General features: G+C 42.6%; 1 protein-coding gene across 1 annotated transcript in view; it reads left to right on the top strand.

Annotated features, from left to right (window-relative positions):
• The window catches only part of svila (supervillin a), a 249,514-nt gene extending 232,460 nt beyond the window's left edge, over positions 1-17,054 (top strand). The window contains exons 36-40 of the mRNA XM_051929021.1: positions 1,989-2,132; positions 5,406-5,533; positions 6,588-6,743; positions 13,446-13,463; positions 16,134-17,054. Of these exons, the coding sequence (XP_051784981.1) occupies positions 1,989-2,132; positions 5,406-5,533; positions 6,588-6,743; positions 13,446-13,463; positions 16,134-16,220 (533 nt within the window). The 3' untranslated portion in view covers positions 16,221-17,054. The remainder of the gene's footprint in view (positions 1-1,988; positions 2,133-5,405; positions 5,534-6,587; positions 6,744-13,445; positions 13,464-16,133) is intronic.
• Positions 17,055-17,512: the final 458 nt, after the last annotated feature.

Raw genomic sequence — 17,512 nt, 5'->3', positions numbered from 1 at the left:
TCTGGACTTAAGCGAGTGAGAAAATGAAAGAACAACGTTATACACACAGTACAATATGTAGTGAAATGCCGAGTTACTAAACTCCAAGACCGTGCATTAAGTAGAACATGAAAAGACAATAAACAGCAATATGTAACTATCAATAAAAATCTTTGTTAAATGACAGCAATATTATTCATTAAATTAAAATTATAAAAATATGCAATAAATAAGTAGTAAATATAGGAGAATTAACATCATATTATGTGTAAAAAATTTTATTCAAATTTTTGACTCGTCAAAGTAGCCTGCACCTTTTGCTGATAGGACAGCCCCCTGGTCTGGCATGGAATTACCCTTATTTTGAGCCCTTTAGTTGCTACCCATGTGCACGTGTGTGACAGCCTATATTTAATGTGTTGTGTTATCTAGTTCAACTTATGAGCACAGTGCACCATACAATACATTAAAAATATAGAACAAAAAAGTAATGCAGTACAAAAAACAAAACAACATTGAAACATAATGAGGGGGGAATAGCGTGTACTACAGGGAAAAAAAGCATACATCTAAGTAATGTGGTTCTGTGTCCAAATTTCATGTTATAAAACTTCTACATAGTTGATCTGCCTAAGCTGGCTTGACAACGTTGTCACGTTAGAAAATTAAGCAGAGTAGAGAATGTTCTGTAGTGTTAATTGAACTCATTGTTATAAAGAGTGGGTTCAGCTACAGCCATCATACTCCCCATGAACCAGAGATGCAAGTGAATGTGTGCCTGCCTGTGATCCGAGCAGAAGTGCTGTCCATGCAACATAACGAATCTTCCTAAGCCCACTCTTTAGGAGAACGCCATCATAGTTCACAAAACAAACAATTTTTTTTTTAAATTAGTCATTCAGTTTTATATGAACAGATGTTTGACCCGTCCACCTTTATGCAAGATTTTTTATCTGTGGCAATCTGTATTTTAGGAAAAAAAAATATAATTAAAATGGTTGGCAATAAAATACATACAGGGTTTTTTTTTTTTTTTTCTTTTTTTTTTTTTTCACCCATTTTTGAACAGTGGAACGTGTCAGATCACTGACATTCCTGCTAGGAGATCTTTTCATATCCAGTCCCCCTGTGGTTTTGTGAATTGAGCTGTGATGGTTTGTGGTTTCAAAATTTGAACTACTGATCATTCATATTGGCAGAAACTCAATGTCCTACATAGGAGAAAAACTGAGTGGTCCTGGGCCAGATATTTTCTTTAATTTAAACAACCAACAGACAGGTGAGGTAAAGGAGCACTAGAATCATCAGGTAGGAGTGTCCTTTCATCTAATTGGCCGGCTCAGCACTGACTGTGGATTGGCCAGTAGGGGGGAGGCAGCTTGTTGGCCGAGGTCTCCAGGACTCTGAACAAATGTGTATCCTCATATGTGAAATCATCTACTCTTGAATTTTGCTTTGTAGATTGTTGACTTACTATTGTGGTATATTTCTGAGGTGGCCTTGATACGTTGGCCATCAAACTCCGTGAAAAGGATTACTTGTGTTCTGTTTTGTGTGCCGTAGTTACTCCATTTTTGACACCCATTGCACACCCAACATACCTGAAAAGGTGTGTGTGGGTGTCTCTCTCTCTCTCTCATTTGCCTTTCCCAAGATTTCTTCCTTCAACCACGAGGGTGATTTGGGAGTGAGTTTGTTTTTTTTCTTGTCGTATGGAGTCAAGACAGGGAGGCTGTCAAAAAAAGGGGCCAGTTAAAGCCCATTGCAGAACTCCTTGCATGATTTTGGGCAATACAAGAAATAACTTGTTGTTGTATGAGTGTTGGTGGTTTTTTTTTTTTTTTTTTTTTGAATTAATGATTTAAAAAAAAAAAAAAAATCGGTGCAATTGTTACTTTCGGACAATGCTAATATATCCGTCATGTACTGGGCAAACACAACTTTAACCTTCTTCTTCTTCTTCTCCAATCGCCTTTCTTTTTAATTCCGTACTCCCCTTTTGTGTTTAGCGCTGTTTCTCGTGGACAATCATCACGAAGTTTACCTCTGGCAGGGGTGGTGGCCTTCAGATACTGACAATGCTGGCTCGGCTCGAATGCGATGGGATGCAGACAGAAAGTGTGCCATGGAGACAGTTTTACAGTACTGCAAAGGTAATGCTCGTATTTTTTTTTGTAATAAGCTCTCTTTAAAGAACATGCCTATAGTCAAAGTAATTTGTCAGGGTGTGCTTATATAGATTGTATTTTATTCATTATCTAACAATAAGTGAGATATCTTAGATGTATAATGTTACCTCAGTCTGTTTCGACATTCCCTAATCATCTACAGTTAAGAGTAAAGAATATGAAGTTCTCACTCGGAGGTACTGAGGCACCTTAGATGTTAGAATCTGGTAGACAAGTTGATTGATAGATATGAAAGGCACTCTTATAGCTAGATAAGGCGCTGTAGTAGGTAGAGAGATTGAACGAACAAATGAACATACTCCTCCTAAAAATATAAGCCATTTTAACAAGGATTAAATTGAAACCTAATGCTCTGCATACTTACACACCACACCCCATAATACAACCCAGACCTGCTTACATTCAGACGGAGAAAAACTGCAAAGAGAGCAAAAGAGCCATGAGGACCCACAAGCAAGGGACTAGCACAGCACCAGCCTATTCGGATTATGGTCAGGTCAAGGGGGCATTGGTATTCAGACCAGCTGTAGTGGATCAGTCTTTTTTTTTACCAATATAAGAGCCAAATGCCTCATTCAGAAATTTAGAATTTTTTGATGGGGTGACTTTTTACAGTCTTCAGTCTCCATTTATGGTGATCAAATGCCCACTGTAGTGGTCTCCTCATTCTGACGCTATAACTGATCCGCATCACGGTTTGATGTCTCTGCACTCCAAGATTAACCCAGAAGGCCTGTATTTAAATATATGTAAGGCCTTTTGGCCTAGCCTGGCTCTTCTCCTCTGACCTTTCACTGGATGGTCTTTTCCCCACTATTCTCTGTAAATTCTAGACACCGTCAGCAGACCTTTCATCTTTCTAATGTTTGGTCGATCAAGACGTTGATCTCTTGACTGTATCTGCATGCTATGTTGACTGATTTCCAGCCACGTGATTCTGTTTTGAAGAAGCAGGTTGCTTGTTTTATCAAGCAGTCGGAGCTTATAAAGTGGCCACTGAGCGTATCTCCATGGTGTACACGTGTATAACTGTGTATGTGTTTATACAAAATGTGTATACAGTATGGCTAATTATATACAGATGTGGACAAATTTGTTGGCACCCTTATTATAACTCTTTAAGAAGATGCTGTAAGGCTCCTGAAAAATTATGAAATGAAAAGCAATTGTCCCCGGTATACCTGCATGCCTTTTGAGATGTCATTGAGTCTGACAACACCAAGTAGCTTTAATTTTACAAAGATAATCTAAAACGGCCTGCACACATTTTGTTAGTACCCCTTCAAAAGATCCTAAATAACTGGACTATCAGTTCTCCAATCATGCAGTCAGCCATTTAGCCAATTTAAATGAAGAAAAGTCTTCTTCACCCTGCTGTTTGGTGTCATCGTGTGTTCCACACTGAACGTGGACCAGAGAAAGTCGAGCAGAGAAGTTGTCTGAGGTGATCAGAAAGAAAATTATAGAGAAGCACGTGAGAGGCAAAGCCTAGAAGACCATCTCCAAAAAGCTTGACATTCCTGCGACAACAGTTGTAAATATTATGAAGAAGTTTAAGGTCCATGGGACGGAGGCCAACCTCCCTGGACGCAACCGCAAGTCTAAAATCAACCTCAGAATGGGCACAAGGATAGTGAGAATGGCAGACAAAAAGCCAAGGACAACTTCCAAAGAGATACAAGCAGAACTCTGAGGTCCATCAGTGTCTGATCGCACCATCTGCTTCTCTGTGAGTGACAGTGGGCTCGATGGATGAAGACCCTAGAGGACCCCACTGTGAAAGAAAAACATAAGAAAAAGCCAGACTGGAATTTGCTCCAATGCATATTGACACATCATAAGGCTTCTGGGAGAATGTCCTTTGGACAGAGGAGACAAAACTGGAGCTTTGGCAAGTCTCATCTGCTCCATGTCCACAGAGGATAAAATGAAGCTACTGTGAAACATGGAGGAGGCCCGGTTATGTTTTGGGGCTGCTTTGCTGCATTTACCATGGGGTCTGTCCAGAGAATAGTGAAATCTCAAGGCTATCAAGACATTCTGGAGAGAAATGTCCTGCCCATTGTCAGAAAGCTCTGACTCAGTCACAGCCCATGGATCCTTCAACAGGATAAGGATCTAAAACACCCAGCTAGAAGCACGCAAGAATGGCGAAGAACAAAACCTTGGACTATTCTGATGTGGCCTACTAGGAGCCCTGATTTGAACTTCTATGGATAGAAGTGAACCATGCAGTCTGGAGAAGACCCCATTCACACCTGACACCGTTGGAGCAGTTTGCTCAGGATGAGTGGGCCAAACAACCCGTAGACAGGAGCAGAAGTCTCATGGAGAGCTCCAGGAATCACTTGTGTGCAGGGACTACAAACTCTAAAGGTTGTTCAACCAAATATTAGGTTAAGAGTCCCATCATTTTTGCTCATGGCATTTTCATTTGTTGTTTGAAATATTTTGTTCGATCGAAACTCTAAAGCAAAGTGAGATTTTTGTTAAATACAAAATAAACAGTCCTGGGTGCCAATTACTTTTTCAGTTTTAAGTTTTTTCAGAGACAATTATGGGTTCTTCTTTTTTTGGTGGAGGGTTACCTTACCTCGTACCTTTACCTCAGCAGCGACATTCATGTCTCTGGTGATTCTTCCCATGAAGTCAGTAGATGGGTTGGGAGAGCATGGAGGGTCATAAGGTCGCTGGAAAGGTATGTGTGGCGCTCCTGATATCTCTGCAAAAGGACGAAGGTCTAAGTCTTTAGAGTCCTGGTGCCTCCTGCATGTGAGACATGGACGCTATCCATTGACCTGAAATGGACTGGACTCCTTCAGTACTGTGACTCTTCAGAGAATCCCTGGGTTTGACTTTGTTGCTCATGGAGTACCAAATGAGGTGCATTACCTGCATTGTGAGGGAGCGTCAGTTACGTCACCACAGCCATGTGGTACGACTCCCCGAGGGTGATCCAGCTCATAAGATCCTCATTGTTGAGGACCCAAGTGGCTGGACCAGGCCAAGGGGATGCCCACGTAACACGTGGCTGAAGCAGATAGTCATTTCTGGAGGGTGGGACTGGACTGCATGTCTGTGCCTTGGGAGTTACCAACTAAGCGGTTTCGTTGTGTGGTGGGTGCGGTAACGCGCTGTACCAGTGCATACTCCCCGACCTGACCTGTACCTACAAATTTGTCCACGTCTGTCCATGCATACATCATGCACGTCTAATTATGGTTTTCTTTCTTTTAGCAAAGAACTCGAAGAAACCACCAAAATCCTATTTAATTCATGCCGGATTGGAGCCGCTGACATTCACCAATATGTTTCCCAGCTGGGAGCACAGGGAAGACATTGCGGAAATCACCGAGAGAGTGATGGTACGTATGGTACAGTAAAGCTGACAAGTGGCAGCAATTTAAAGTCTGTCATTAAATGGAGTGGGATGACATTGATTTCAGTGTGTGTTTCACTTTTGACTTAAGGACTCAAATTATAGAATTAATTCTCAAGTATTTTTTTCATGCAGAAATAAGCAACTTGAATCGAGAAAGTAGTTTTACTCAATTACAGAATGTACTCCACTATTTTTGTAAGCTTTTCAGCTCTGTAAAATAGTTCAAGGTATCTCTCAAGTGTGTATGTGTTCATAACTTGTTCTGACTTATTGAGTTGTGCCTTTTTATCATACGTTTGTATTTTTTTGCACTGATTTCTGAAAGGGTGTTTAAAATTTTGGTATATTAAGAGCCTTGGTGTCAACTGTGAAGTTCTGTTTTTGGTTTACCACTTTGACTACTAGGTGGCATTGCAGCACCCCAAACACCAGACATGACATAGCACAGACACAAGTCCCTGTATAATTAAAAGGTTTATTTACTCTAAGATCTTGCACTAAGGTTCCATAAATGGCATAAACACAACACAATTCTTCTTTCTCTTTCTTTTTTCTTCTCCACACCCGGCTCCATCTCATTGAGTGAAGAGGAGGGTCTTCTTTTATTCCGGACCCAAGAGTGCTTCCAGTGACACGACATTGCATGCAGGAAGCACTTCTGGGTCAGGTGGAACCCACCAGCCAGTTCCCCCCCCACCCCACAAAAAGAAAGGAGCAAACCTACTCCCCTTAGTTTCCTCTGGTGGCTCCCATGAGACCCAACCAGGCAGCCCATTGGAAGTCCAATCCCGATGAAGCCCTGCCAGTGTGTGTATATGAGGGACCCACCAGAGATCTGCTGCCACCTGTCAGACTGGGGGAGTCCATGGCGCCCCAGGTGGCATTCTCCTTCCATTCCTTCCAGTATCAAGGTGCCTTGGCCGTGTAGGGGAAACATCCTTTCCAGGTGGGATGCCAGCCAGCCCTTGCATTCTATGACACTACATGTTTATTCATATCCTCCTTTCTTGTTAATTGTCTCCCACATTTTTTTCTAGGAGGCAGACGTGTGCAGCCAAATCATCCTGGTGGAAGATGTCTTGGCTCGGCTGTGTAAGAGAATTTACCCACTGGAGGAGCTGCTGGCCAGGCCTCTCCCAGAAGGGGTTGATCCACTGAATCTGGAGCTGTACCTGTCAGATGAAGACTTTGAGGTACGAAACGTGAATTCAAGGACACTTTTTTTTTTTTTTTTCTTAATTTCATGATTACTGTATATACTTGGGGCAGCATGGTGGCGCAGTGGGTAGCGCTGCTGCCTCGCAGTTGGGTGATCTGGGGACCTGGGTTCGCTTCCCAGGTCCTCCCTGCATGGAGTTTGGATGTTCTCCCCGTGTCTGCGTGGGTTTCCTCCGGGCGCTCCGGTTTCCTCCCATAGTCCAAAGACATGCAGGTTAGGTGGATTGGTGATTCTAAATTGTCCCTAGTGTGTGCTTGGTGTGTGGGTGTGTTTGTGTGTGTCCTGCGGTGGGTTGGCACCCTGCCCAGGATTGTTTCCTGCCTTGTGCCCTCTGTTGGCTGGGATTGGCTCCAGCAGACCTCCGTGACCCTGTGTTCGGATTCAGCGGGTTGGAAAATGGATGGATGGATGGATATACTTGTGTATAAGTCGGCTCTTGAAACCTGAAAAATCGATCATCAAATCAGACCCCGACTTATATACCCGTTCAAAAATACGACACTTATTTTTTTTTTATTTTATTTATTTTTTTATTTTTACATCTTCTTGCTTCCTCCAATCTCGCACCAGTTTCTCAGACACACCAAATTTTGTTGCAACAGCGCAGTAACCAATTTCTTTCGCCACTTCAACAACTTTTAATTTAAAACCTGCTTCATGTTTTCTCCTGCTTGACGCTCCCTCGTAGTAAGGGAGGCTCTTACGATAAAGGTGTATGAGGGTGTGAGATACACAAAAAAGTGCAAACATCGGTTCGAGAATAGTTCAGGTATTACTGTGTGGTCACGTAGGCGCAATACATAGAAAATAAAGGCCGTGTGCTCGGTGGTTACTCTCTCAGGTGGGCATTAGCGTATCATAATCTCTTGGACAAATAGTGCGAGTTTTCCACATTCGATTTATATGACCAATATTATAAAATACCGAACATTATATAGTAAAATCAAGCCTCGACTTATCTGCTGGAGAACTTAAATGCGAATATATACGGTAGTCTCGTTGTGTTATGCTGGTCTGTTCAGTCACTATTTTAGCATGCTGATGTTTCGCCCGCTGCCATTGTTAAGTGTTAATTTGTCCTTCAGTTTAATGATTGATAGATACTTTATTAATCCCAAGGGGAAATTCACATACTCCAGCATACTGATAAAAAACAATATTAAATTAGAGTGATAGAAATGCAGGTATAACAGTCAACTTTGAATAATGTTAACGTTTACCCCCCCCAGTGGAATTGAAGAGTCGCATAGTGTGGTGGAGGAACGATCTCCTCAGTCTGTCAGTGGAGCAGGACGGTGACAGCAGTCTGTCGCTGAAGCTGCTCCTCTGTCTGGAGATGATCCTGTTCAGTGGATGCAGTGGATTCTCCATGACTGACAGGAGCCTGCTCAGCGCCCGTCGCTCTGCCAGTGATGTCAAACTGTCCAGCTCCGTGCCTACAATAGAGCCTGCCTTCCTCACCAGTTTGTCCAGGTGTGAGGCGTCTTTCCTCTTAATGCTGCCTCCCCAGCACACCACCGCATAGAAGAGGGCGGTCACCACAACTGTCTGATAGAACATCTGCAGCATCTTATTGCAGATGTTGAAGGACGCCAGCCTTCTAAGGAAGTATAGTCGGCTCCGTCCTCTCTTGCACAGAGCATCAGTATTGGCAGTCCAGTCCAGTTTATCATCCAGCTGCACTCCCAGGTATTTATAGGTCTGTACCCTCCACACACAGTCACCTCTGATGATCACGGGGTGATGCGCTGTGAATACTTTCCGGATGCACTGTAGGAGACCTTGTGAAATAACAATGGAAGGTTTATTACCACGGCTGGTTTTGGCAGTTTCTAGAACACTATTACCCTACTAGCTGTGTAAGCCTGTGCTGTAAAAAACCTGGGGTCCTAGAAACTATTGAAATCGTCAGGGAAAAAAAATTGAAATGTAGAGATGTCAGGTAATTGAAAGGGTCTACTCGGGTCATCTCTGTCCTAGGAGGATTCATTTTGCCGACGTGCTCGCCTTGCTTGTGTATTAGCGGTGAGAGGAAAAGTAAAAGGGATACCATTTTGCTGATATTATTAGCTAAGCGACGTCTGTCTTCTGAGGTTTTGTTTTGCTGATGTGCTCACCTTGCTTGTGTTATTAGCGTCTAAGCGAGTTTTCTGTTTCCTCGGAGGCAGAGCCCATTCCCCGACTCCAGCTCTCACTTCCCTACAGACACACACACACGTCCACGCATAGATGTTTATATAGTAGATTGTTTCCCTACGGCCCTCAGCCATAAATGCGAATTGCCTTAAATCGGTGCATGACTCTACGAATACAAGTAGATTTTAAACTGAAAAAGCCTTTTGAAATCCATCCATCCATTTTCCAACCCGCTGAATCCAAACACAGGGTCACGGGGGTCTGCTGGAGCCAATCCCAGCCAACACAGGGCACAAGGCAGGAACCAATCCTGGGCAGGGTGCCAACCCATCGCAGGACGCCTTTTGAAATGCACATAGTTTTTGAGCTGTGCTTTAGTGCAGTGCGTAGTGCTGCTGTCTCCTGGCCCCAGATGCCTCAGTTCAATTGCTCCAATCTGTGGTATGCATGTTAGGTTAATCGGTGTCTCAAAATTGGCTGACATCAGGCTTCACATGAGTGTGTTCAGCCCTGGATTGACATCCCATCTTGTGTGTAGTTACTGCCTTGATCCAGATGCTTCAGGGCTCTCCAGGCCTTTTATAACCCAGCACTGGACTGAGCAGGTTGAGAAGATGGATGAGTGTAATTAGTCTTTCTCCTGCTACGCTACCACGGCCTTCTGACAGTGTGATTTGTTCAAGGGGAAAGCTGCCTGGTACTCCAGACTGGTGACAGGAATCCCATCCAGCATGGAGAAAAGCAACAAAGGGATAAAGTTTTTGTGTCGTGGCATCTGCCGGGTAGTCTCTATAAGAGCAGGCTGTCTGCAGTCATAAAGTAGGGGTATCTATTAAAAAAATAAAGTGGCCACTGAGTGCACACTACCAGTCAAAAGTTTTAGAAATGCAACGAATGGTCTAAAATGGTGAAAAGCAGTGGACTTTGTCCAGTCTGCAGTAGTCCACAGCTGGTATTTCAAGGCCCCATTTTGTCCTTAAAGGATGGGCTTTCTTCCTGCCACTCGCCCTGTCAGACCTGCAGCACAACGTCTCCTCTTCACAGTACAAGCTGATATTTGTTTTTGTCGACCAGCACTGTTAAGCTGCTGTGCCCATTTTCATAGTTGTCCCTGTCTTGTCTTCTAATGCTTGCTTAGCAGTTCTAAACGATGAGCCCCTTTGTGCTAAATCTGGCCTTGTGTTAGCTGTACATGTGAGAAGAAGCAGGTTTATAAAATATTTTTTGTACAGAGCACAGTGACATAATAAACAAACTTATTACAGAGAGATTTTAATTTATAGAAAACACTGAACTGCCATGTATAATTATATGTTACAGGACAAACTAGTTTAGGCTTAATCCATTTGGATTAGGATGAACCTAGTCCGAAGTAGATTATCAACAAATCAATATAGCGCTCCAAGGACAAACTGATTTGTACTAGTCTAAACTAGTTTGGCCTGCAATCGCAGTTCCATCCATCCATCCATCCATCCATTATCCAACCCGCTGAATCCAAACACAGGGTCACGGGGGTCTGCTGGAGCCAATCCCAGCCAACACAGGGCACAAGGCAGGAACCAATCCCGGGCAGGGTGCCAACACACCACAGGACACACACAAACACACCCACACACCAAGCACACACTAGGGCCAATTCAGAATCGCCAATCCACCTAACCTGCATGTCTTTGGACTGTGGGAGGAAACCGGAGCACCCGGAGGAAACCCACGCAGACACGGGGAGAACATGCAAACTCCACGCAGGGAGAACCCAGGTCCCCAGATCTCCCAACTGTGAGGCAGCAGCGCTACCCACTGCGCCACCGTGCCGCCCGCAATCGCAGTTTCCTTGGCTAAACAGATTTATCCCATCATACTTCATACAAACCGGCTTGGCCTAGTCTAAACTCTAAAATCAGATTTGGCCGGTAACGTATATATATATATATATATTTCTATGTATATGTGTATGTTTATGTGTATATGTGTATGTTTATATGTATATGTGTGTATGTGTATATGTATATGTCATGTTTCTGAAAAAATTGAGTTCAAAAAATACCAAACATATCCATTAATATAGAACATAAGTCTTCTGCATGGCTGGTTCGCCAGAAGCTTAGATTCGGTTAGATTATACTTTATTTGTCCCCAAGGGGAAACTGAAATTTTACAGAATCTCCAAAAAAATAAATATATATAAACAAACAACTGCCAACCTACCCCAAACCCCCCACCCCCCCCCATACACACCCACCCACCCCACCCCCTCCTGAGTCACAGAGTGCTGCTGCTATCCATACAGGCTTGTAGGTGGCAGAAAGATGAGAATCAGACCAGCTTGGATTGTGCCATAGGTTTGTATTTAAAGGCATTAATATTTCGATAGAGCAGGGTCCACAAAAGGAGCAGGCCTAATAGGCCTTGATTTCTTCTTTAAAGTCAGCTTAGTATTTAAAAATAATAATAATTTAAAAGGATGAAGAAAAAAAAATCTAATCATTATTGGAATCTGACCATACTAACATACAGTAAGTTGGCTAGCGCTATCAGCCATCAAATAGATCGATAGATACTTTATTTATCCCAAGGGGAAATTCACATACTCCAGCAACATACTGATAATAACACTATTAAATTAAAGAGTGATAATGCAGGTATAACAGACAATAACTTTGTATAATGTTAACGTTTACTCCCTCGGGTGGAATTGAAGAGTCGCATAGTGTAGGGGAGGAATGATCTCCTCAGTCTGTCCGTGGAGCAGGACGGTGACAGCAGTCTGTCGCTGAAGCTGCTCCTCTGTCTGGAGATGATACTATTTAGTGGATGCGGTGGATTCTCCATGATTGACAGGAGCCTGCTCAGCGCCCGTCGCTCTGCCACAGATGTCAGTGTCCAGCTCCATGCCTACAATAGAGCTTGCCTTCCTCACCAGTTTGTCCAGGTGTGTGGCGTCCTTCTTCTTTATGCTGCCTCCCCAGCACACCACTGCGTAGAAGAGGGCGCTCGCCACAACCGTTTGATAGAACATCTGCATCATCTTATTGCAGATGTTGAAGGACGGCAACCTTCTAAGGAAGTATAGTCGGCTCTGTCCTTTCTTGCACAGAGCATGAGTATTGGCAGTCCAGTCTAATTTATCATCCAGCTGCACTCCCAGGTATTTATAGGTCTGCACCCTCTACACACAGTAACTTCTGATGATCACGGGGTCCTTGAGGGGCTTGGGTCTCCTAAAATCCACCACTAGCTCCTTGGTTTTGCTGGTGTTCAGTTGTAGGTGGTTTGAGTCCGATAACCAGCCCTGCTAGTTACATTCTTGGCTGTTAAGTCCGCATGGCTGCTGTTTTTTGACTTGAGTTTACACCCGAGGCTTTTTCTTTTCCCACCTCTTGGCCTTGCCCTTTACTCGTCTGGTGTCCCCTTCAGGTTTTGTTCCTCTCTTGAGTCCACTGCTGTTCTCCACTCCTTAAAAAAAAAAAAAAAAAATCTGAGTACAGATAATGGAAGAATTTGAAGATTCAAATCCAAAAATTGAAAATGGCAAAAGTGTAAATAAGTTTACCAGAATGCTGAAGTCCGGCGAGTGCTGAAGGGATTGAGGCCTGATATTGAATGGTTGTTTAACTCTTTTAGGGCTAATTATTTTTACTTCCTTTTGTCCCCAGGGCTGAATATTTTTCCAAAAAACAACTTTTCTAAAAAGTACACAAAGCAAAGGTTTCACACTTAGATCGACATAAAATACTTGTCACTCTGTTTTGCCCCTAAAGTAGTCGTATTCACATACGTCACTCATAAGCTGAAATGGCACTTTTTTTAAAAAACGGCTTGAAGTAGTCAAGTGGCTGCTAATCCGTTGTGTCCACCAGAAATCCACGTCCTTTGGTGAAGTCCAGCCGCCAGCTTGTCTCCCACAGATCGATGTCTCTGTAGTCCTCCCAAGGCGAATGTTTTCATAGGTGCGTCAACTGCACTAGCATGTCCAGCACTACGATCAGCCAGGGACCGGTCAGCTGATGCAAGTACCTGACTTTTGTTTTCAATCTCCAGATCGCTTGTATCAAAATCTGAGTTCGATAAATCAGTCTGATTTCGGCTATAATACGTAAAAAAATAAATAATACACAGAGTAATTTGCTTTGTGCATTTGCTTTGCGCTCTCGCCCGATGTTGATGCTATTCTAGACGTTGCTTACTCTATGCTACTCTCACACACGCAGCGTTTCAATGTCAAGTCAAAGAGTCTAATAGTCCTCCAAGCAAGAGGGTCGCCCTCTGCCTCTGATAGCCATTCTCAACCCCTTGTGTCGACATCCGCCCTTAAGAGTTAATTTGCAAGACTGCCGGTTACAGTAAGTCCTCACCTTAGACTGCCGGTCAGTCTGTCTGCACTCCATTTCTTTAAAATAAAGTATAAGCAATTGTAATGTATGCCAGTATAAGTCACCTTGTTGAAAGGGTGTCTGCCAAATATACAAGAATTTAAAAAAAATTGTTACCTGGAAGGAATCTAAGGAAACCATGGTAAATTGTTGACTTCACGTTCTAGGGGCAGCTCCTTGGGAAGGTGAGTTCAGGAAGCTTCTTTACCTCTGACTGGCACAGCACTGGCACCGGCCCTAAGCCCACCACACACTTTTTTTTTTTTTCTTGTATAGTAAATAAAAGCGTTGGTGGTCACTTTCCTTCTCTTTCCTTGTTTTGTGCAAATGGGAATGTAGCATGTGGATGGAATAAAGTCACACTTGCATGTATGCGCACTGCCATGTTGCACCACACAGTGTGTATTTTCTCAAATGATGGACTGATTTATTTATTTATTTTATTTTATTTTATTTTTCTTCCTGCAGTCATTTTCCTGTGTAGATTTTATTCACACATTGTTTTTTTTTCCTTATGCATGAGCACTTGAGTTATTGTGGCTCTTTAAGTTGTGAGTTTTCTCCATGTGTTTTCCCTTTTGACTGGGTGTCAGTTAACTGGTTGAAAATGTGATGATGATGATGGTGTGTGTTTTTTTTTTTTTTTTTTTTTCTTTTTTGGTATTTATACTAACAAACGTTGAGAAATTTCAAAAAAGATGAATGCCAAGAAGTTAATTCCTCAAATTAGCAGTGTAAGAACATGATGAAAGTACTCCCAACGAATGTTAAATTTTGACACATTTCTTATTTATAAAGTTGAACTGTGAGACTTGGTAAGATGGATGCCCAGTAAGCTTAGCATATCCAACCTGTTGCCACTTTGATGTCTGCAACCTTTTTTGGCGATAGGGATTTTTCAGACCTCCTCATGAGAACCGATAACAAATAAAGCCCTATTCCGACGGGGTTAGTTTCCTACTAGGAGGTGGGATAAAGTCACTACACCGGGAGGACCTCTAATTCGAGTCTGATACGAATCACTCATGTAACTTTTCATAGTCTTTCAGGGGTCTGTCCTTGGACCCTCATTACTTTTTCTGATTTATCTTAATGACATTGATTCTGATATAGTTAGTTAATTTGTGAAATTCATAGTTGATGCTAACATTAGAGGGATGGTAGACACTGAGGAGGCAGCAAAAAGAATTCAAAATGACCTGGACAAGCTTCACAACTGGGCGCAGACCTGGAAAATGAAGTATAATGTAGAAATGTGCAAAGTGGTACACGTCTGTCCTCATCACACGTCCATATACTTTCCTATACTTTCTTTGATATCCCTATAACTTGATTCTGATTTCTTATTCTGCCCCCCTCACATTCTCATTTTTGCCACATCCAACTTCTTCTCCTGCACTCCCATTACTGCCCATGTCTCGGCTCTATACATCATTGCTGTTCTTACTACTGTCTTAAAAAACGTGACCTTTAATTTTCACTTTAATTCTTCAATCCCAGAATAATACTGCTACCTTCTTCCTTCCAAACTACACTCTATGGGTTATCTCTGCATTTAGTTTTCCATCTTGGGCTGCCACTGATCCTTAGATCTTTAGACCCTCCCTGCAGGCTAACTTCTGACCATCTCAACAACATATCAAATTTTATTACCATCAGATTCAAATCTTCAACCCCAATTCCCCAAAGAGTTGGCACGGTAAAATACTTTTGATGCTCTTTACCCCACCTCTTGATGCTGATTGGTCATTTGACTGCTTTCACTTTTGTCCTGATGCCTCTTGCCCCGCCTCTTGATGCTGATTGGTCATTTGACTGCATTCTTTTCTCCTGATGAATCCTCTTGCCCCGCCTCTTGATGCTGATTGGTCATTTGACTGCATTTTTGTCCTGATGCCTCTTGCCCCGCCTCTTGATGCTGATTGGTCATTTGACTGCATTCACTTTTCTCCTGATGAATCCTCTTGCCCCGCCTCTTGATGCTGATTGGTCATTTGACTGCATTCACTTTTCTCCTGGTGCCTCTTGCCCCGCCTCTTGATGCCAATTGGTTATTTGACTGCATTCACTTTTCTCCTGATGAATCCTCTGACCCCGCCTCTTGATGACAATTGGTTATTTGACTGCATTCACTTTTCTCCTGATGAATCCTCTGACCCCGCCTCTTGATGCTGATTGGTCATTTGACTGCATTCACTTTTGTCCTGATTTTGAATCAAAATGCAGCACACTTGGAGCAGCCGCTAGGTGAAACGCAATACATTTCCATGTAATTGTGAGGCGTGGACATGAATTAAAATGCAGTACACTTTTGTATTTCATTTTTAATCTGGCACAAAAATCATGTGCCGAAATGAAAAGCAATTGATAATTTATGTTTTTAATTATAACCCAATAAGGAACGTGACGAAATTAAATTCACCACAAGCATATGTATTGCGATGTAGTTAACCCACTGGATTGCATTTCATTTTGCACAATTCTTGCATACTGTTCAGTCTGACTGAAAGCGAATGATCTTCAGGTTCCATAACGTTGCATTGGTTGGGTTTGTTACACAACGTCAAGCGTGTCATTCTTTAACGAGTCTCCTTTGTTTTGGACGCCATCATCCTTAAATTAACTGTAACATCCATAAAAATTCAGAATTGGTTTTGTCCACTGTGTCCTCAAGATTATGTCCCGGTTAAAGTTTGGTAATTGGACATTTAGCCGAGAGCCAACAGATTTTTTTTTGTATTACCCAGAATTTCCTTTTTAATATATGAATATTACTTCTTGGAGAATATGCTACCTGTGCTTAGATGATTTCTCTTGAAATGTGTCCCATTTTTCTTTTCTTTGTGTGTCTTTAGAAAGCGTTAGAAATGACGAGAGAGGAATTTGAAGGGCTTCCCTCCTGGAAACAGGGGAACCTGAAGAAAGCCAAAGGCCTTTTCTGAAGCTCAACAGCTGCCTGAGAAAATTGGACTCTTGCTTTGACAGATTTCGGGGGACCCCTTGCGAGACATCTGGACGAGTGGTCTTGTGGGTTGAGTGCCAGTCTACCCAAGTAAAAGGAAGCCCTTGGAACTTTTCCGGTCTCCATGTTTGCGTCTCCTGACTGTCTACGAGACCCAGCATATTCTGAGTGTGTGATGATTTTTATTTTTTAATTGCCCCCCCCACCCCAACCCTTTCATTTTCAAGTTCAGAAATTCGGATGCACTTACCGGTAGCGGTTGTCCTTCATGCTGCTGCTATAATACAGTACCTGGTCACATAACTGCCAATCAATTTTGATATGGTTCTCTTTGTAAAGTGTTATTTTTGTGTGTTAGTGCATAATAAAGAATTTATATTTATATAAACACATTATAGTAATCATACTGTACAATCCTATATAGTCACTTTAAATGGTTTGTGTCATAAAGCTATATTGATAATTGTAGAAAATCGAAATGCTTCAAATAAGAATTGAAACCTGCCATGGACGACGGCTCACGCGCATTCTGAACTCTCTCAGATGTCCGAGCTCACTTTGTTTCTACAATGGCGTCAGTTCAACGGGAGGAAACTACTTTCTATAAAAACTAAAATAATGTATAGTGCCTTGTTTTTTTTTGTGTACAGTTTATATACAGAGAGATAATAGTCTGCATTTTGATGACAGAATGTCAGCAGTTTAATATACTTTAATAAATTTAGAAGAGAGAAGAAGCCATCATGGTTGAGATGCTGTATAACAACTTTTGTGATAAAGGAGTTAGAAAAATAAAGATGCAAATTGAAATGGATCATGTGGGATGTACATTTTTTTTTTTGGGGGGGGGGGGGGGGTGCATTTTACACCCCAGGCCTTTATAATGCTGTGAGCCCTCCTGATGACTGTCCTCCTCACTAATAGAAGTGCCATGAATTGGGAAGGTTTATGCTCTCTCCTCCTCTGCCTCACCGATGTACTGTGCCCCGCTCTCCCACCCTATTCCATGGGTCCACAGTCATCCCCTTGGTTAAACTGATTTAACTCAGGATTTGTGGGGCTGGTGTCTGTCCTGACAGCAGTGACCCTAGGCACGATGCAAGTCCACCGCAGCACACACATTCACTCGGACATAGTGCCAGTTTGGTGTTGCCAGTTAACCTAATGGCCATGGCTTTGAGGGTGTTGGAGGGTCCCGAGATCAGGGTTGCCAGGTACTGAAAATACACTGTATCACCAAAAGTATTGGGACGCCTGCCTTTACACACACAC

This window comes from Erpetoichthys calabaricus, chromosome 6 (genome assembly GCF_900747795.2).
Source record: "Erpetoichthys calabaricus chromosome 6, fErpCal1.3, whole genome shotgun sequence".
In the NCBI taxonomy this organism is placed as follows: Eukaryota; Metazoa; Chordata; class Cladistia; order Polypteriformes; family Polypteridae; genus Erpetoichthys; species Erpetoichthys calabaricus.
Note: the sequence above shows the minus strand (reverse complement) of the source record. Positions and strands in the feature narration are given on the sequence as shown.